This window comes from Leucoraja erinacea, chromosome 14 (assembly GCF_028641065.1).
Source record: "Leucoraja erinacea ecotype New England chromosome 14, Leri_hhj_1, whole genome shotgun sequence".
Lineage (NCBI taxonomy): Eukaryota > Metazoa > Chordata > Chondrichthyes > Rajiformes > Rajidae > Leucoraja > Leucoraja erinaceus.
The window spans coordinates 7,743,965-7,765,968 of NC_073390.1; the positions used below are offsets into that span (position 1 = coordinate 7,743,965).

Genomic DNA, 22,004 nt, shown 5'->3' on the forward strand with positions numbered 1-22,004 from the left:
ATTTGCTTGCAATAGTCTCATGTTGCACGGCATTGAACATTGTGCCATAATACCATAGTGTGCATCTATCTATCTATCTATCTATCTATCTATCTATCTATCTATCTATCTATCTATCTATCTATCTATCTATCTATCTATCTATCTATCTTATATTAAAACTGTGTGGCTGCCGGCCGACTTTCTGCCTGACTTATGGCTGCCAACCTTTGATTCGTTGCTACGCCAACACCAAAATCAGAATCGCTGAGATGTTTTCAATTTCGGTAGAGATTTAACTTTTCATTCCAAGTATCCACTCCAGATTACATTTCGTCGTGTTTATGTATAGATTTTTAATAAATTACATCCTCCCCCCCCCACCCCCGAAAATTTATTAAAAAAACCCGGCTTCTCACCCATAGAATGTTGGTGAACGTTCCATCGTGTGATGTCACAATGCCCAATGCTCACAGATGTCCAATCGAAATGGATCCATTTACATATGCCTTTGCAGCAGCCCCAGCACCAATCCCTCCCCCTCACCCCCGCAGCCTGTCGAAGCACGTCATCACGTGTGTGGGAATAGAGAAAGAGGATTGGGGGTGAAAGGGAATGGGGGAACAGATGGACTGTCCCTAACCCTACTCCTTCCACTCTCCCTCCCCACTATTTCCCCTCTCTCCCCCCATTCATCGCCCCCTCCCTCCACACTCTTACCCCTCCCTCCCCTCCCCTACCCCATCCCAACACCTCTCTCCCCACACCTCTTTTCCCCTCCCCAATCCCTCTCTCCCCCTCCCCATCATCACCCCCTCTCCATCAGCCTCTCCTCACCCCTCTCCATCTCCCTCTCCTCATCCCCCTCCCTCTCCTCCCCCTTTGCCCACCCCATCCCTCTATCCCCCCACCCCCTTTCCCTCTACCCTCACACCCCTCCCCCCCACCCCTTTTGTCCCCAACCCCCTTCCCTCTCCCCCCCACCCCCCCCCCCCACCCCCTCACCCTCCCCCTCACTCCCACACTCTTACCCCCTCCCTCCCCTACGCCATCTCCTTCCCTCTCTCCCCCCATCCCTCCCTCCCTCCCCTCCCCCACACCTCTCACCCCCTCCCCATCCCTCTCTCCCCCTCCTCATCCCTCTCTCCTCCCCCTCTCCATACTCTACTCACTCCCCCTCTCCCTCTCCGCCTCCTCCAACCCCCATCCCTCTCTCCCCCCCCCCCCCCCTTCACTCTCCCCTCTTCCTTCACCAACCCCCTTCCCTCTCTCCCCCAACCTCCGCCCCCTACCCCCTTCCCTACCCCCTCTCTCTCCCCAAACCTCCGCCCCCCTCCCCCCTTCCCTCTCCCACCCCTTTCCATCTCTCCCCCACCCCTTTCCCCCCCTGCCCACTCTTCCCCCTCCATCCACACTCTTCCCCCTCTATCACCAGGTGCAGCGAGATGGGGCTCCTAAGGGACCGCATTAGGATCCTGGAGCAGCAGCTCGATGACCTCGCTCTGATCAGGGAGAGTGAGGAGGTCATAGAGGGGAGTTATAGAGAGGTGGTCACTCCAAAACCACGGGAGAGAGACATGTGGGTCACGTTAAGGAAGGGCAAGGGGCAGAGGCAGGAACGAGTGAGTACTCCAATGTCGGTACACCTCGCAAATAAGTACTCCTGTTTGAGTATGGATGGGGGTGACAGCCTACCCGGGGGTAGTGACAGCGGACGGGCCTCCAGCACAGAGACCGGCCCTGTTGCTCCAAAAGGTAGGGAAAAAAAGAGGGCAATAGTAATTAGGGACTCTATTGTTAGGTGGTCAGATAGGCGATTCTGTGGACGCAGTCGGGAGACCAGGATGGTGGTCTGCCTCCCTGGTGCCAAGGTCTCGGACGTGTCTCAACGCATCCAAGATATCCTTAAATCAGAGGGAGAGGAGCCTGAGGTCGTGGTACATATAGGTACCAATGACATAGGAAAAAAAAGGGAAGAGGTCCTGAAGGGAGGATTTAGGGAGTTGGGAGGAGAGTTAAGAAAAAGGACCAAAAAGGTAACAATCTCAGGATTACTGCCTGTGCCACGCGACAGTGAGAGTAGGAATGGAGCGAGGTGGAGGATAAATGCGTGGCTGAAAGACTGGTGCAGAGGGCAGGGATTCAAGTTCCTGGATCATTGGGACTTCTTTTGGGGAAGGTGGGACCTGTACAGAAAGGATGGGTTGCACTTGAACCCGAGGGGGACCAATATCCTAGCGGGGAAATTTGCAAAGGCAGCTGGGGAGACTTTAAACTAGAATGGTTGGGGCGAGGGACTCAAATAGCGAAAGGTAGTAGACAGAATGGGAGGCAGGAAGCAGAAATGGGAAGCACTCGGACACAAGAGGAGAAAGAAAAAAAAGGAAATAAACAGAGAATAAGAGACGGGGGTTTTCTTAAATGTGCATATTTTAATGCTAGGAGCATTGTAAGAAAGGTGGATGAGCTTAGAGTCTGGATAGACACCTGGAAGTATGATGTTGTGGCGATCAGTGAAACGTGGTTGCAGGAGGGCTGTGATTGGAAACTAAATATTCCAGGATTTCGTTGCTTCAGGTGTGATAGAATTGGAGGGGCAAGAGGTGGAGGTGTTGCATTGCTAGTCAGGGAAGATATTACAGCAGTGCTTTGGCAGGATAGATTGGAGGGCTCATCTAGGGAGGCTATTTGGGTGGAATTGAGAAGTGGGAAAGGTGTAGCAACACTTATAGGGGTGTATTATAGACCGCCAAACGGGGAACGAGAATTGGAAGAGCAAATATGTAAGGAGATAGCAGAGATTAGTAGTAAGCACAAGGTAGTGATTGTGGGAGATTTCAACTTTCCACACATAGACTGGGAAACACATTCTGTAAATGGGCTGGATGGGTTGGAGTTTGTAAAATGTGTGCAGGATAGTTTTTTGCAGCAATACATAGAGGTACCTACTAGAGGAGGGGCAGTGTTGGACCTCCTGTTAGGAAATGAGACTGGACAGGTGGCGGAGATATGCGTTGGGGAGCACTTCGGGTCCAGTGATCACAATACCATTAGTTTCAATATAATTATGGAGAGGGTCAGAACTGGACCTAGGGTTGAGATTTTTGATTGGAGAAAGGCTAACTTTGATGCGATGCGAGATGATTTAAAAGGAGTGAACTGGGACATTTTGTTTTATGGGAAAGATGTAGAAGAGAAATGGAGGACATTTAAAGGGGACATTTTAAGAGTACAGAATCTTTATGTTCCTGTTCGGTTGAAAGGAAACAGTAAAAATTGGAAAGAGCCCTGGTTTTCAAGGAAAATTGGACATCTTGTTCGGAAAAAAGAGGGAGATCTACAATAATTATAGGCAGCATGAAGTAAATGAGGTGCTTGAGGAGTATAAGGAATGTAAAAAGAATCTTAAGAAAGAAATTAGAAAAGCTAAAAGAAAATATGAGGTTGCTTTGGCAAGTAAGGTGAAAGTAAATCCAAAGGGTTTCTACAGCTATATTAATAGCAAAAGGATAAGGAGGGATAAAATTGGTCCATTGGAGAGACAGAGTGGACAGCTATCTGCAGAGCCAAAAGAGATGGGGGAGATATTGAACAATTTTTTTTCTTCGGTATTCACCAAGGAGAAGGATATTGAATTATGTGAGGTAAGGGAAACTAGTAGAGTAGCTATGGATACTATGAGGTTCAAAGTAAAAGAAGTACTGACACTTTTGAAAAATATAAAAGTGGATAAGTCTCCAGGTCCTGACAGGATATTCCCTAGGACATTGAGGGAAGTTAGTGTAGAAATAGCCGGGGCTATGACAGAAATATTTCAAATGTCATTAGAAACGGGAATAGTCCCCGAGGATTGGCGTACTGCGCATGTTGTTCCATTGTTTAAAAAGGGTTCTAAGAGTAAACCTAGCAATTATAGACCTGTTAGTTTGACTTCAGTGGTGGGCAAATTAATGGAAAAGATACTTGGAGATAATATATATAAGCATCTAGATAAACAGGGTCTGATTAGGAACAGTCAACATGGATTTGTGCCTGGAAGGTCATGTTTGACTAATCTTCTTGAATTTTTTGAAGAGGTTACTAGGGAAATTGACGAGGGTAAAGCAGTGGATGTTGTCTATATGGACTTTAGTAAGGCCTTTGACAAGGTTCCTCATGGAAGGTTGGTTAAGAAGGTTCAACTGTTGGGTATAAATGCAGGAATAGCAAGATGGATTCAACAGTGGCTGAATGGGAGAAGCCAGAGGGTAATGGTGGATGGCTGTTTATCGGGTTGGAGGCAGGTGACTAGTGGGGTGCCTCAGGGATCTGTGTTGGGTCCTTTGTTGTTTGTCATGTACATCAATGATCTGGATGAAGGTGTGGTAAATTGGATTAGTAAGTATGCAGATGATACCAAGATAGGGGGTGTTGTGGATAATGAAGAGGATTTCCAAAGTCTACAGTGATTTAGGCCATTTGGAAAAATGGGCTGAAAGATGGCAGATGGAGTTTAATGCTGATAAATGTGAGGTGCTACACCTTGGCAGGACAAATCAAAATAGGACGTACATGGTAAATGGTAGGGAATTGAAGAATACAGTTGAACAGAGGGATCTGGGTATAACCGTGCATAGTTCCTTGAAGGTGGAATCTCATATAGATAGGGTGGTAAAGAAAGCTTTTGGTATGCTAGCCTTTATAAATCAGAGCATTGAGTATAGAAGCTGGGATGTAATGTTAAAATTGTACAAGGCATTGGTGAGACCAAATCTGGAGTATGGTGTACACAATTTTGGTCGCCCAATTATAGGAAGGATGTCAACAAAATAGAGAGAGTACAGAGGAGATTTACTAGAATGTTGCCTGGGTTTCAACAACTAAGTTACAGAGATAGGTTGAATAAGTTAGGTCTTTATTCTCTGGAGCGCAGAAGGTTAAGGGGGGACCTGTTAGAGGTCTTTAAAATGATGAGAGGGATAGACAGAGTTGATGTGGACAAGCTTTTCCCTTTGAGAATAGGGAAGATTCAAACAAGAGGACATGACTTCAGAATTAAGGGACAGAAGTTTAGGGGTAATATGAGGGGGAACTTCTTTACGCAGAGAGTGGTGGCGGTGTGGAATGAGCTCCCAGTGGAAGTGGGGGAGGCAGGTTCATTGGTATCATTTAAAAATAAATTGGATAGGCATATGTATGAGAAGGGAATGGAGGGTTATGGTATGAGTGCAGGCAGTTGGGACTAAGGGGAAAAAAAGTTTGGCATGGACTTGTAGGGCCGAGATGGCCTGTTTCCGTGCTGTAATTGTTATATGGTTATATGGTTATGTGGTTATCCCCTACCCCATCTCCCTCCTTGCCTCCCTCTACCTTCACCACACCTCTCTCTCCCCCTCCCGTCTCTCCTCGCCACCTCTAATTCTCTCTCCTCCTCCTCTCCATCACCCTCTCCCATCTCTCTCACCCACCCTCCTTCCCTCTCTACCCCACCCCGTTCCCTCTCTCCCCTTGCCCCCTTCCCCCACAGTCCCTCTTCCAACACTCCCCCTCCCCCTCCCTCCCCACTCTACCACCCCCCCCCCCCCCCTTACCCCAACCACTATCCCCCCCCACCCCTCTCTCCCCATCCATTCCCTCTCTCCCCCCCCCCTTCCCCTACCCCTCTGTTCCTCTTCACACCACTCCCCCTGTCCCTCTTCCACCACTCCCGCTACCCCTTCCCCCTCCCTCCCTCACCACTCTTCCACTGCTCTCCCCACCTACCCTTCCCACTCTCGCTCCCCACTCTCTCCTCCCTCTCCCCCCACCCCTCCCCCTCCCATCCCACTCTTCCCCCGCCCCCCTACCACTCTCCCCTCCCTCCACACTATCCCTCCTTTCTCCTCTTCCCCTTCTCACTCCTCCTTCCCCTCCCTCCTCCCTTGCTCCCCTTCCCCCACCCCACTCTCATCCTCCCCTTCCCCCTCTCTCCCCCTCTCCATCTCCCTCTCTCCTCACCCCTCTCCCTCCTTCCCTCCCACCCGTCTCCCTTCTCCCCTCACATACCCTTTCTCTCCCTCCAACCCTTCACCCCCATCTCCTCCTACCCCCTTCCTCTCTCTTGCACCACTCCCCGCTACCCCTCTCCCACCCCTACCCCTCTCCCCCCTTCCTGTCCTCCCCACTGACCTCCCACTCCCCCCACTATCCTCCCCCCTTGCCATCCCCCTCTCACTGCCCCACCCCTCTTCCGCACTCTTATCCTCCCCTCTCCCTCACCACTTTCCCCCTCTCTCTCCCTCCTACCTCCCTCCCCCTCCCATCACACTCTTCCCCCACCCCCTACCACTCCCCCCCCCCCCTCCACACTCTTCTCAATCTCTCCCCCTTCCCCTTCTCCCTCCTCCTTCCCCTCCCTTCTCCCTCTCTCTTCCCTTCCCCCACCCCTCTCTCCCCTCCCCACTCTCATCCTTCTCTTCCCCCTCTCTCCATTTCCCTCTCTCCTCACCCCTCTTCCTCCTTCCCACCCCTCTCCCTCCTCCCCTCCCACCCACTCTTTCCCCTCTCTCCCACCGATCTTAACCCCCATCTCCACCCCACCCCCCTTCTCCTCTCTCTTGCACCACTCCCCGCTATCCCTCCCCCCACCCCGTACTCCTCTCCCCCCTTCCTGCCCTCCCCACTCTCCAGCCATTCCCAACTCTCCTCCCCCTTCCCATCCCCCTCTCACACCCCCTACCACGCTCTGCTCTCCCACCCAAATCTCTCCCATTTTCCTCCTCCCCGTCCCCTCCCTCTCCTCTTCCCACCCTCCCCTCTCCCCGCCCCGTCTCCCCCTCCCCCCCCCTCCCCTCCCCCCTCCCCCCCCCCCCCCCGGTGGTTAGTGTGGGTGTGATGCCCCCGCCCCCCCCCCCCCCCCCCCCCCCCCCCCCCCCCCCCCCCCCCCGCCCCCCACTCCTCACTTCCTCCCTATCCCAACACCATTATCCCTCCCCCATCGCCTTCCTCTCCTTCTATCCCCCACTCCCGACCTCCATAACTACTCCCTCCTCTCTTTCTATCGCCCTCCTCCCCCACTCTCCCTCCTTACATCCCCAATTTTCCCCTCCCTCTCCACTCCCTATCCCCCTCCTCTCCCTCTATCCCCTGCTCGCCATCTCCTCAACCCCCCCCCCCAATCCCACCCCCCCCACAATAAAAATTGCGATGTTTTTTAATGAAATCTCCCCCTATTCCAAACCCCCACAAAAGAAATTTGTGATATTTTTAAAAAATGCAATTCTCAAAGAAACTCGCGTTTTTTTCTTTAAAATAACCTAAATACAATGTTAGCTGTTAATGAAAATGAATTTGAAAATTACAATTTTTTTAATGTAAACGTGATTTGGGATCCTATTGTGACATCATTGTGATGTCGAACGCAGCCGACAGGCAAGGCAAGTGTAAACGTGGTTTGAAAAGTGATTTTTGTAAAGTTTAAAATGTCAATAACTTGTAAAACATAACATCAATCCAAATGAAACTTATTTCATTTACAACCCAGGACAACGGTGAGTAAGATGTGCCATTTTTGTGGGGTTTTGAAATATCACACACATGCACACACAAGCATACAAACAAACAAACAGAGAGTTTTAGTATTATACTAGACCAAGTGGGACCCATTGAGTCCTGTCCCCTCAAGGTTGCTGGGAGAATGGGTGGCCTGTGGCGTCACACACACACACACACACACTAACAACCTCTCCCACACACACACTAACACTCCCCTTGATATTATATTAATATTATTAATTTGCTTATTTTCCCCCATCCCCCACCCCATTCACACTCATAGCCCCCAACTGTGCAGGCAAGGCTAAAGAGGAAGAGGGAGGGGGGGTAGAAGGGGGGGAGGGGTGGTATAGAGGGAGAGGGTGAGGGGTGTAGAGAGGGAGAGAAGAGGGAAGGGGAGGGGGCAGAGAGGGAGGGGACTTCAGATTGAGGGGTGGGGGTTGCGCGGCATCATAGGGGAGGGCTGGTCCAAAATGCAAAACTCCACCACTCACCCATTGGTACAATGGTACAATAATCACCACTCCCTAGGGAGGGAGGGGGCTAGAGAGGGAGTGGTGGTAGAGAGGGAGGGGTCGGCGGGTGTGGGGGGGGGGGGGGGTGTAGGGGTCGGCGGGAGTGGCGGGGGGGAGGGGTCGGCGTGTGTGAATAACCCAAACTAGCTAATTACAGATAACTAGGGATATTAGCAAGAGTTAATAACTGGTGCAAAAACATCTACAGGAACTAGGATAAAGCAGCACCAGGATTAACAGATGAGATGATAAAAAGATATCTTAGTTCACATGTGATAGTCAATAACGCAATCATATTCGATGGTGATAACAGGAGTAGAATTTTGTTGCTCAACATCTTGAATTCACCTTGAAAGGCAGTCACCAGCAGTTGAGGACTACTCCAGTAAACATTGTGTAATAAAATAATTATTCACTTTTACTTAGTATCGTCAGATCTCCAAATGTTATCCACGCATTTACTCATTGAATTTTTTGTTAACATTCACTATCCTAATCTCAAATCTTCATTTCATTCTCAGAAGCAAGCACAACAACAGCCACTGCATCGACTACGTGCGCCACTTGCGGCGAAACAACAGGTACAAGTATAATGCAGCACCAGGATTCACTGATGAGATGTTAGAAAGATGTCTTTCTAACATCTCATCAGCCTTTCTAACATCTCTGTGACAGTAAAAAACACGTGACAGTCAATAATGCTGTTGTAATTGATGACAGAAAAGGAGAGATTGTTGCCTATCATCTGGATGTCAGTTAGAAAAGCAGTCACCGTTGTAATCAACCCAATAGTTTCAGTAGCAAAACCATGCAAGTAGTCAAATAAGCCAATAATGAAAGCCAGGCAATCATTCATTTATTATTTCTTAATATCGTGGATGCTTCTTTGTTTGGAAAATAGCAGCATATTCCATGCACCAGCTACTACTTACGACTGCATGATGCTAATAAAAGTGTAGCCATCCAGGAGTGTTGACCTGTATTTTAACTGATATTTCTCTGCATATGTGAAGATTCAACAATTTCTGCAACCACAGAAGAAAGTACATCCACAGACCAAAGTACAATGATGACCTCTTATACAACAGAAGCCACAACAACAGGGACAGGTAACATAAACTATAACTTTAAATGCGTTTAGTTTGGAGAGGGAAATATGGAAATAATGCCAAAGTAAAACGTCTTGTTACCACATATATGATTGCATGATGCAATTATGTCACACAGAATAAAAGTATTCTCTAAGGCACAGTTTGGTCACTTCCAGGGACATTTATCAGTTTTTAAAGCCAGCCTTGACCAGTTCCATATCACTCTAATATTACTTCACATATGTTAATTTTCACTGCTACACTTTCCATACTTTCAGAAACCAAAAGAGAAATTTCTTTTCCATTATCCATTAATGTCACATGTTCATTTCATTATCATAACCAAGCACAACACAACTGCCACAGGTATCCATAAATCACCATTAGCAGCAAACCAACAGGTACTAGGATAATGCAGCACCAGCATTCACTGATCAGACTTTGAAAACGTATCTTGCTCACACGTGACAGGCAAAAATGCAATTGTAATTGATGACATAAGTAGAATCTTATTGCCTACAGAATTCAATTCGCAAAGAAGTCTTTAAGCAACCCTATAGATTAAGTATGAATACTTTCAAGTAGATAAATAAGCCAATAATTAAAGTCAGGCAATTATTCATTTATTATTCGTTAATATCATGAATGCTTCTTTGTTTGAAAATTAGCAGCAGATCAAATGCTCCAATTACCACTTCATGATTGCATGAACATATGCATCATCCAAAAAAATGTCTGCTTCAACTTCCAAGGACATTTTAGTGTATTTTAACTGATATATTTCTCTGCTTAAGTGAAGTCTCGCCTAAAACTTTGCCTAAATGGGACAGGCCCTTAGCACAACAACTGCCTCTGCAAGGGAAATTAGAAAGAGTTAATGACTGCTTAAATGTCTTTTCCCAGGCAGTTGATTAGGCCGAATGGGCAGTTAATTTAAGTAGCCAACCTGGATAGAGAGTATTATCACATTTCATTTTGACAATCATTTATGCCCTTGTAATTGATGGCAGAAAAAGTGTGTAACTGGAGTAGAATTTTGTTGGCCAACATCTGGATTTCACTTTAAAAAGCAGTCACCATTGTATAGACCTAATAGTTTAAGTAGGAATGTCATACGTTGTGAAATAAGCCAATAATAGCAATCAGGCAATTATTCATTTATCATTTGCAATATCGTGAATGGGTGTTTGTTTGACTAATGTCCCTGGATGTTCAAATGACTTTAGTTATTTGTGCTTAGATAACTGGTGATCTAAGTCAGAGTTTTGCCAGAGTCAATTTAATTGTCATTTTAACCCCTGGAGGTCCAAACGAAATGCCGTTTCGACAATTTCTACATTACAGAACAAATAGATCCACAGACCAAAGTACAATAATGACCTTTTACATAAACATCCATCACATAGCAATGAGGGAAGGCCAACATAAACTATAACTTGAACTGCACCAACCCCACCCCCAAGGATGTCAGAGTCAAAGTGATAAAAATGGCTTGTCGATGGCGATAGTCCCGCGCAGTGCAATTAAAGTCACGCCGGGTGGTGCGAGGTCGCACACGGGTCTTGGTGTTAGAGCCCCCGGTGATCAGCCATTAAAGCCATTTGGCCATTCCATAGCCGCGCGGGGCAGTAGTGTCAGCAGATCCCCGCTCCAGGACCTCTTCGACCCCGCAACTCGGTCGGGAGCATCGCCGCCGCAGAAACAAAAAAATATCAGCTTGAACTCCCCCAAGGGGAGCCGTGTGGCTCCCGGCGCCGATTTATCCACAGACCTGTAGAGAGCCTCGCCTAAAAGGTTGCCTAAGCAGCAGCAGCAGCTCAGGGGCAGCAGGAACAGTTAATGACTGCAAAGCAAAATTATAGGCTCCTTGACCGCTCAGAAATGGGCAGTTAATTTAAGCTCCGCGATAGGCAACGGTGTAATAGACACTTATTAGTCAACACGTGACAATCAATAATTCCATTGTTGGAGGCCGCTCCTGTTTTGCGGCCTCAACTTTTGTTGGCCAACACTGGATTTCACTTTAAAAGGTCGGGTCTCCATTGCAGGGAGAGATTCAAAAAGTTTAAGTAGGAATGTCCCCCCCCCCCCCCCCCACAACACACCCAACAAAAAATAACAAACACATACATAAAAACACAGACAAAATTAATAAAAACGCGGACAGGCTGGATAGAGGCCAAACTGGCTTTAGTTATTTGCGCCGCCTACCGATGATGCAGATTACCATCTTGTATTCATGTAAGTGGTAACTGTTGCGAGTTTAGAAATGTTGCCATGAGAGTGATGCCATGTATTTTAACTGATATTTCTCTGCAAATTGAAGATTCAACAATTTCTGCAACCACGGAAGAAAGCACATCCACAGATGAAATTACAATGATGACCTCTTCTACAATTGAATCAACATCAACATCTGCAGAGACAGGTACCATCATTTGTACTTGCACTCCAAATCTTTGCTTGGGTAATTTGGAAATAATAATAACACTTTTCTTGTCAACCCTTTTTAGGCTAATTGTGCCATACAGAATCAAAATAGTCTCTATGGCCCAATATGTCCAAGCCACGGTTGAGCAGCCAATGCAGCTAATTCCATTTGACCGCAACAGTTCCATATCACTCTAAAACTTCCCAAACCATGCACCTGTCCAAATCTCTTAAATAATATAATTGTTTCTGCCTCAACCACTTCATCTGGATGCTTGCTCCATATACCCATCACCCTCTGTGAAAAACAACCCCTCAAGTTGTTATTATACCTTTTCCCTCTCACCTTAAAACTGTGCCCTCCAGTATTAGATACGCAACCCTAGATAAAGACTCTGTTCATTCACACTATCAAATGAATGGATAACGCCAAATCTCACGGCAAATGCTCAATCAAATTTGCATGAACAAATTCAATATTTTCAATTGAAGATTACTACATTAAACATCATACAATAACACGGTGACAATGCCATAACACAGACAACAAAATTCCATGAATCATTTTTCATGATTCCTAATTATCTTCAGGACTCCAAATATTATCCACACAATTACTCATTGAATTTGAATCATACAGCATGGAAATAAGCCCTTTGGCCCAACAAGCCCACACCGGCCAACATGTCCCAATTTCACTAGCCCCACCTGCCTATGATTGGAAGGCTCATATCCCTCCAAACCTGTCCTATCTATGTACCTATCAAACTGTTTCTTAAACGTTGTGATGGTCTCTGCCTCAACTTCCTTTTGCAGCTTGTTTCATACATCCACCACCCTTAGTGTGAAAAAGATACCCCTCTGATTTCTATTAAATCTTTTCCCCTTTACCTTAAACCTATGTCATCTGGTCATAGATTCCCCTACTCTGGGCAAGAGACTGAGCTTCTACCCGATCTATTCCTCTCTTCATTTTATACACCTGGCTGAATCCTCAAACATATTGAAGGTTTTGTCAAAAGCGCTGGCCAGGAATAACAACAGAAAAACGACCAAGCCAAATTGCAGATAGCTAGGGAAATTTGGACGAGTTCATGACGTGCAAAAATGGGTTTACGCATTGTTGACTAGTCAGAGTTGGCCAGTTAATTCATGGCAACTACGGAAAGAGAATGTTAATTCTGACAGGAAGTGCTCAATCGAATTTGCCTTCACAAATTCTAGATTTTGAGTTGAATTATGCTACATTGTTAAATGTTGTGCAATAACATGGTAACATTGCCCAGCAAACACAGATTAAATAAGTCCATGAAATAATTTTTCATGATTCCTAATTTTCATCAGAACTCCAAATGTTAATCACGCTGCCATCTGTTGAATCCTTGGTGACATTACTTCACATCAGTTTAATTTTCACTGCTGCACTTTACATGCTTTATGAAAGAAAAAGGGTCCAATTTCCTTTCAATATCCATTGATGTCACATCTTCATTTTATTCTCGGAAACAAGCACAACAACTGCAACTGCATCGACTACGTCTGCCATTAGCAGCGAAACAACAGGTACTAGGATAATGCAACACCAGGATTCACTGATCAAACTTTAAAAAGATATCTTATAGTTCAACACGTGACAATCAATATTACTGTCATAATTGATGACAAAAAAATTATAACTGGAGTAGAATTTTGTCGCCTAACATCTGGATTTCACTGGATAACAGAAGTAGAATGTTATTGCCTAACATCTTTAACTCACTTTGAAAAGCAGTCGTCATTTTAAACAACCCAGTAGATTAAGTCGGAATATCATGAAAGTAGTCAAATAAGCCAATAATGAGTCAGGCAATAATTCATTTATTTTCCGTTAATATCGTGGATGCTTCTTTGTTTGAAAATTAGCAGCAGATCAAATGCTCCATTTACCACTTACATGATTGCATGATGTCAATACGCATCATTAGATTAAAAAACAAATAATTACAGTCATCTTGGACATCCAAGAACATTTTAGTGTATTTTAACACATTTTTCTGCACATGTGAAGATCCGACAATCACTGCAACTACAGAAGAAAGCACACCCACAGAACAAAGTACAATGATGACCTCTTATACAACAGAATCAACATCAACAGAGACAGGTACCGTAAATTACAACTTGTACACCAAATCTGCACAAGGTTAATTTGGAAACAGAGATAAAACCTGTCTTGCCATTTGCATCATTTGTGTATAGTGTATAGTTGTGTAGAGTGTGCTGTGTACACTTCAAACATATTGCAGTTTTGTCCAAAATGCCGGCCTGGAATAACAATGGTAAAACAAACTAGCCACATTCCAAAAAACTAAGGGTAATAGGAAAAAAAATTACAGGCAGTTGATTGGTCAGAAATGGTTCATTAATTCACGTAACCATTGGCCAATTGGCCAATGAGACGTGAATTGGCCAAGATTGACTGGCAATTAATTCTAAAAGGGTTGACGGTGTATATGCAATGGAAGGCATTTAAAGACTCCATGGATGAACTACAAAAATTGTTCATCCCAGTTTGGCAAAAGAATAAATCAGGGAAGGTAGTGCATCCATGGATAACAAGGGAAATCAGGGATAGTATCAAAGCAAAGCATGATGTGTACAAACTAGCCAGAAAAAGCAGCATACCGGAGGACTGGGCGAAATTCAGAGACCAGCAGAGGAGGACGAAGGGCTTAATTAGGAAAGGAAAAATGGATTATGAAAGAAAACTGGCAGGGAACATAAAAACTGACTGCAAAAGTTTTTATAGATATGTGAAAAGAAAGAGATTAGTTAAAACAAATGTAGGTCCCTTGCAGTCAGAAACAGGTAAGTTGATCATGGGGAACCAGGATATGGCGGACCAATCGAATAACTACTTTGGTTCCGTCTTCACTAAGGAAGACATAAATGATCTGCCGGAAATAGCTGGGGCCCGCGGGTCAAATGAGGTGGAGGAATTGAGTGAAATCCAGGTTAGTCGGAAAGTGGTGTTGGGTAAATTGAATGGATTAAAGGCCGATAAATCCCCAGGGCCAGATTGGCTGCATCCCAGAGTACTTAAGGAAGTAGCTCCAGAAATAGTGGATGCATTAGTAATAATCTTTCAAAACTCTTTAGATTCTGGAGTAGTTCCAGAGAATTGGCGGGTAGCAAACGTAACCCCACTTTTTAAGAAGGGAGGGAGAGAGAAAATGGGGAATTACAGACCAGTTAGTCTAACATCGGTAGTGGGGAAACTGCTAGAGTCAGTTATTAAAGATGGGATAGCAGCACATTTGGAAAGTGGTGAAATAATTGGACAAAGTCAGCATGGATTTACGAAAGGTAAATCATGTCTGACGAATCTTATAGAATTTTTCGAGGATGTAACTAGTAGTGTGGATAGGGGAGAACCAGTGGATGTGATGTATCTGGACTTCCAGAAGGCTTTCGACAAGGTCCCACATAAGAGATTAATATACAAACTTAAAGCACATGGCATTGGGGGTACAGTATTGATGTGGATAGAGAACTGGCTGGCAAACAGGAAGCAAAGAGTAGGAGAAAACGGGTCCTTTTCACAATGGCAGGCAGTGACTAGTGGGGTACTGCAAGGCTCAGTACTGAGACCCCAGCTATTTACAATATATATTAATGATCTGGATGAGGGAATTGAAGGCAATATCTCCAAGTTTGCGGATGACACTAAGCTGGGGGGCAGTGTTAGGTGTGAGGAGGATGCTAGGAGACTGCAAGGTGACTTGGATAGGCTGGGTGCGTGGGCAAATGTTTGGCAGATGCAGTATAATGTGGATAAATGTGAGGTTATCCATTTTGGTGGCAAAAACGGGAAAGCAGATTATTATCTAAATGGTGGCCGATTGGGAAAGGGGGCGATGCAGCGAGACCTGGGTGTCATGGTACACCAGTCATTGAAGGTAGGCATGCAGGCGCAGCAGGCAGTAAAGAAAGTGAATGGTATGTTGGCTTTCATAGCAAGAGGATTTGAGTATAGGAGCAGGGAGGTTCTACTGCAGTTGTACAGGGTCTTGGTGAGACCACACCTGGAGTATTGCGTGCAGTTTTTGGTCTCCAAATCTGAGGAAGGACATTATTGCCATAGAGGGAGTACAGAGAAGGTTCACCAGACTGATTCCTGGGATGTCAGGACTTTCATATGAAGAAAGCCTGGATAGACTCGGCTTGTACTCGCTAGAATTTAGGAGCTTGAGGGGGGTTCTTATTGAAACTTAACAAAATTTTAAGGGGTTGGACAGGCTAGATGCAGGAAGAATGTTCCCGATGTTGGGGAAGTCCAGGACAAGGGGTCACAGCTTAAGGATAAGGGGGAAATCCTTTAAAACCGAGATGAGGAGAACTTTTTTCACACAGAGAGTGGTGAATCTCTGGAACTCTCTGCCACAGAGGGTAGTTGAGGCCAGTTCATTGGCTAGATTTAAGAGGGAGTTAGATGTGGCCCTTGTGGCCAAGGGGATCAGAGGGTATGGAGCGAAGGCAGGTACGGGATACTGAGTTGGACGATCAGCCATGATCATATTGAATGGCGGTGCAGGCTCGATGGGCCGAATGGCCTACTCCTGCACCTAATTTCTATGTTTCTATGTTTCTATGTAACGTTTGGGTAGATAATATTAAAAGTTACTCATTTATCAATATGTGACAAAAATAATGCTGTTGTAATTGAGGATAGAAAAAGAGTGATAACTTGAGTAAATTTTTTGCTCAAATTTTCAGCTTGAACTTCCAAGGACATTTTAGTGTATTGAATAATGAAAGTCAGGCAATAATTCATTTACATTTACAATAATACATGTTTTATGAAACAACAAGTGTCAAATCCACTTTCAATATCCATTGATGTCACATATTCATTTCATTCTCAGAACCAAGCACAACAACTGCCACTGCATCGACTACATCCGCCACTAGCAGCGAAACAACAGGTACTAGGATAATGCAGCACCAGGATTCACTGATGAGATGTAAAAAGATGTCTTTCTAACATCTCATCAGTCTTTCTAACATCTCTGTGACAGTAAATAACATGTGACAGTCAATAATGCTGTTGTAATGGATGACAGAAAAGGAGAGATTGTTGCCTATCATCTGGATGTCAGTTAGAAAAGCAGTCACCGTTGTAATCAACCCGATAGTTTCAGTAGCAATACCATGCAAGTAGTCAAATAAGCCAATAATGAAAGCCAGGCAATCATTCATTTATTATTTGGTAATATCGTGGATGCTTCTTTGTTTGGAAAATAGCAGCATATTCCATGCACCAGCTACTACTTATATGACTGCATGATGCTAATAAAAGTGTAGCCATCCAGGAGTGTTGACCTGTATTTTAACTGATATTTCTCTGCATATGTGAAGATTCAACAATTTCTGCAACCACAGAAGAAAGTACATCCACAGACCAAAGTACAACGATGACCTCTTATACAACAGAGTCAACATCAACAGAGACAGGTACCATAAATGTCAACTTTAGTTGCGTTTAGTTTGGAGATGTTGCACAGAAACAGGCCAAAGTTCAACGATAACCAGTTACCACATATATGATTGCATGATGTCAATATGTATAATCAGATTAAATAAACCAAATAACTAAATCAGTTTGGACTTCCAAGGGACATTTACAAGTTTCACAAGTGTAGCCATGAGAGTGCTGACATGTATTTTAACCGATATTACTCTGCATATGTGAATATTCAACAATTTCTACAAGCACAGATGAAAGTACATCCACAGACCAAAGTACAATGATGACCTCTTATACAACAGAATCAACATCAACAGTGACAGGTAACATAAACTATAACTTTAACTGCAAATCTGGGCAAGGGAAATATGGAAATAATGATAAAAATGTCTTGTCAACTTTCATTAGACGCGCAGCGCAATTATGTAACACAGAATTAAAGTATTCTCTATGGCACAATATGTCCAAGCCACAGGTGATCAGCCATTAAAGCCATTTGACCAATTCCATATCACTCTAACATTATTTCACATCAGTTTAATTTTCACTGCTACACTTTCCATACTTTTGGAAACAAAAAGTACAATTTCCTTTCAATTATCCATTAATGTCACATCTTCATTTCATTATCATAACCAAGCACAACAACTGCCACTGCATCAACTACATCAGTCATTAGCAGAAAAACAACAGGTACTAGGATAATGCAGCACCAGCATTCACTGATCAGACTTTAAAAACATATCTTACTTATCAACACGTGACAGGCAATAATGCAATTGTAATTGATGACAGAAGTAGAATCTTATTGCCTTACATCTTTAATTCAATTTGCAAAGCAGTCACCAATTTAAGCAACCCTGTAGATTAAGTATGAATACTTTCAAGTAGTTAAATAAGCCAATAATGAAAGTCAGGCAATTATTAATTTATTATTCGTTACTATCGTGGATGCTTCTTTGTTTGAAAATTAGCAGCAGATCAAATGCTCCATTTACCACTTTCATGATTGCATGATGTCAATATGCATCGTCAGATTAAAAAAACAAAAAATGTCAGGAACTTCCAAGGACATTTTAGTGTATTTTAACTGATATATTTCCCAACATGTGAAGAGTCTCGCCTAAAAAGTCGCCTAAGTGGGACCGGCCCTCAAGGGTATTAGGAAGAGTTAATTACTTCAAAATAAACTTACAGGCAGTTGATTAGTCAGAAATGGGCAGTTAATTTAAGTAACTATTGGATAGAGAATATTAATAGTACCTTATTATCAATAATGCCATTGCAATTGATGGCAGAAAAGGAGTGATAACTGGAGTAGAATTTTGTTGGCCAACATCTGGATTTCACTTTAAAAAGCAGTCACCATTGTATAGACCTAATAGTTTAAGTAGGAATGTCATACAAGTTGTAAAATAACCCAATAATAGCAATCAGGCAATTATTCATTTATTATTTGCAATATCATGGGTGTATGTAATGACTAATGTCCCTGGATGTCCAAACTGACTTTAGTTATTTGTTCTTTGATCTGATGATGGAGATTACCATCTTGTATTCATGTAAGTGGTAACTGTTGCGAGTGTAGAAATGTTGCCATGAGAGGGATGCCATGTATTATAATTGATATTTCTCTGCATATTGAAGATTCAACATTTTCTGCAACCACGGAAGAAAGCACATCCACAGATGAAATTACAACGATGACCTCTTCTACAATTGAATCAACATCAACATCTGCAGAGACAGGTACCATCATTTGTACTTGCACTCCAAATCTTTGCTTGGGTAATTTGGAAATAACAATAAAACTTTTCTTGTCAACCCTTTTTGGGCTAATTGTGTCATACAGAATCAAAATAGTCTCTATGGCCCAATATGTCCAAGCCACGGTTGAGCGGCCAATGAAGCTAGTTCCATTTGCCTGCAACAGTTCCATATCACTCTAAAACTTCCCAAACCATGCACCTGTCCAAATCTCTTAAATAATATAATTGTTTCTGCCTCAACCACTTCATCTGGATGCTTGCTCCATATACCCATCACCCTCTGTGAAAAACAACCCCTCAAGTTGTTATTATACCTTTTCCCTCATCTTAAAACTGTGCCCTCCAGTACTAGATACGCAACCCTAGATAAAAACTCTGTTCATTCACACTATCAAATGAATGGATAACGCCAAATCTCACGGCAAATGCTCAATCAAATTTGCATGAACAAATTCAATATTTTCAATTGAAGATTACTACATTAAACATCATACAATAACACGGTGACAATGCCATAACACAGACAACAAAATTCCATGAATCATTTTTCATGATTCCTAATTATCTTCAGGACTCCAAATGTTATCCACACAATTACTCATTGAATTTGAGTCGTACAGCATGGAAGTAAGCCCTTTGGCCCAACAAGCCCACACCGGTCAACATGTCCCAATTTCACTAGCCCCACTCGCCTATGTTTGGAAGGCCCATATCCCTCCAAACCTATCCTATCTATGTACCTATCAAACTGTTTCTTAAATGTTGTGATGGTCTCTGCCTCAACTACCTCCTTTTGCAGCTTGTTTCATACATCCGAGGAAGGACATTATTGCCATAGAGCAGAGAAGGTTCACCAGACTGATTCCTGGGATGTCAGGACTGTCTTATGAAGAAAGACTGGATAGACTTGGTTTATACTCTCTAGAATTTAGGAGATTGAGAGGGGATGTTATAGAAACTTACAAAATTCTTAAGGGTTTGGACAGGCTAGTTGCAGGAAGATTGTTCCCGATGTTGGGGAAGTCCAGGACAAGGGGTCACACCTTAAGAATAAGGGGGAAATCCTTTAAAACCGAGATAAGAAAAACCTTTTTCACACAAAGGGTGGTGAATCTCTGGAACTCTCTGCCAGTTCATTGCCTATATTTAAGAGGGAGTTAGATTTTGGCCCTTGTGGCTAAGGGGATCAGAGGGTATGGAGAGAAGGCAGGTGCGGGATACGGAGTTGGATGATCAGCCATGATCATATTGAATGGCGGTGCAGGCTCGAAGGGCCGAATGGCCTACTCCTGCAACTAATTTCTATGTTTCTATCCACCACCCTTAGTGTGAAAAAGATACCCCTCGGATTTCAATTAAATCTTTTCCCCTTTACGTTAAACCTATGTCATCTGGTCATTGATTCCCCTACTCTGGGCAAGAGACTGAGCTTCTACACGATCTATTTCTCTCATAGAAACATAGAAACATAGAAATTAGGTGCAGGAGTAGGCCATTCGGCCCTTCGAGCCTGCACCGCCATTCAATATGATCATGGCTGATCATCCAACTCAGTACCCTGTACCTGCCTTCTCTCCATACCCCCTGATCCCTTTAGCCACAAGGGCCACATCTAAATCCCTCTTAAATATAACCAATGAACTCGCCTCAATTACCTTCTGTGGCAGAGAATTCCACAAATTCACCACTCTATGTGTGAAAAATGTTTTCTCATCTCAGTCCTAAAAGATTTCCTCCTTATCCTTAAACTGTGACCCCTTGTTCTGGACTTCCCCAACATCAGGAACAATCTTCCTGCATATAGCCTGTCCAACACCTTAAGAATTTTGTAAGTTTCTATAAGATCCCCCCTAAATTCTAGCGAGTACAAGCCGAGTCTATCCAGTCTTTCTTCATATGAAAATCCTGACATCCCAGGAATCAGTCTGGTGAACCTTCTCTGCACTTCCTCTATGGCAAGAATGTCTTTTCTCAGATTAGGATGATTTCTCATGATTTCTCATGATTTTATACACCTGGCTGAATCCTCAAACATATTGAAGGTTTTGTCGAAAGCACTGGCCAGGAATAACAACAGAAAAACGACCAAGCCAAATAGCAGATAGCTAGGGAAATTTGGACGAGTTCATGGCTTGTGCAAAAATCGGTTTACACATTGTTGACTAGTCAGAGTTGGCCAGTTAATTCATGGCAACTACGGAAAGATAATGTTAATTCTGACAGGAAGTGCTCAATCGAATTTGCCTTCACAAATTCTATATTTTGAGTTGAATTATACTACATTAAATGTTGTGCAATAACATGGTAACATGGCCCAGCAAACACAGATTAAATAATTCCATTAAATAATTTTTCATGGTTCCTAATTTTCATCAGAACTCCAAATGTTAATCACGCTGCCATTTGTTGAATCCTTGGTGACATTACTTCACATCAGTTTAATTTTCACTGCTGCAGTTTACATGCTTTATGAAAGAAAAAGGGTCCAACTTCCTTTCAATATCCATTGAAGTCACATCTTCATTTCATTCTCGGAAACAAGCGCAACAGCAACTGCATCGACTACGTCCGTCATTAGCAGCGAAACAACAGGTACTAGGATAATGCAACACCAAGATTCACTGATCAAACTTTAAAAAGATATCTTATAGTTCAACACGTGACAATCAATATTACTGTCATAATTGATGACAAAAAAATGATAACTGGAGTAGAATTTTGTCGCTAACATCTGGATTTCACTGGATAACAGAAGTAGAATGTTATTGCCTAACATCTTTAACTCACTTTGAAAAGCAGTCGCCATTTTAAACAACTCAGTAGATTAAGTCGGAATATCATGAAAGTAGTCAAATAAGCCAATAATGAAAGTCAGGCAATAATTCATTTATTTTCCGTTAATATCGTGGATGCTTCTTTGTTTGAAAATTAGCAGCAGATCAAATGCTCCATTTACCACTTACATGATTGCATGATGTCAATACGCATCATTAGATTAAAAAACAAATAATTACAGTCATCTTGGTCATCCAAGAACATTTTAGTGTATTTTAACACATTTTTCTGCATATGTGAAGATCCGACAATCACTGCAACTACAGAAGAAAGCACACCCACAGAACAAAGTACAATGATGACCTCTTATACAACAGAATCAACATCAACAGAGACAGGTACCGTAAATTACAACTTGTACACCAAA

General features: G+C 43.5%; 1 protein-coding gene across 1 annotated transcript in view; it reads left to right on the forward strand.

The window, feature by feature from the left end:
• Window positions 1-7,348: 7,348 nt before the first annotated feature.
• Window positions 7,349-22,004, forward strand: part of LOC129703781 (uncharacterized) — a 212,231-nt gene continuing 197,575 nt past the window's right edge. Inside the window, exons 1-10 of the mRNA XM_055646491.1 lie at window positions 7,349-7,373; window positions 8,528-8,587; window positions 9,020-9,115; window positions 11,424-11,525; window positions 13,575-13,670; window positions 16,432-16,491; window positions 16,925-17,020; window positions 17,285-17,356; window positions 18,681-18,782; window positions 21,880-21,975. Coding sequence (XP_055502466.1) covers window positions 7,349-7,373; window positions 8,528-8,587; window positions 9,020-9,115; window positions 11,424-11,525; window positions 13,575-13,670; window positions 16,432-16,491; window positions 16,925-17,020; window positions 17,285-17,356; window positions 18,681-18,782; window positions 21,880-21,975 — 805 coding nt within the window. The remainder of the gene's footprint in view (window positions 7,374-8,527; window positions 8,588-9,019; window positions 9,116-11,423; window positions 11,526-13,574; window positions 13,671-16,431; window positions 16,492-16,924; window positions 17,021-17,284; window positions 17,357-18,680; window positions 18,783-21,879; window positions 21,976-22,004) is intronic.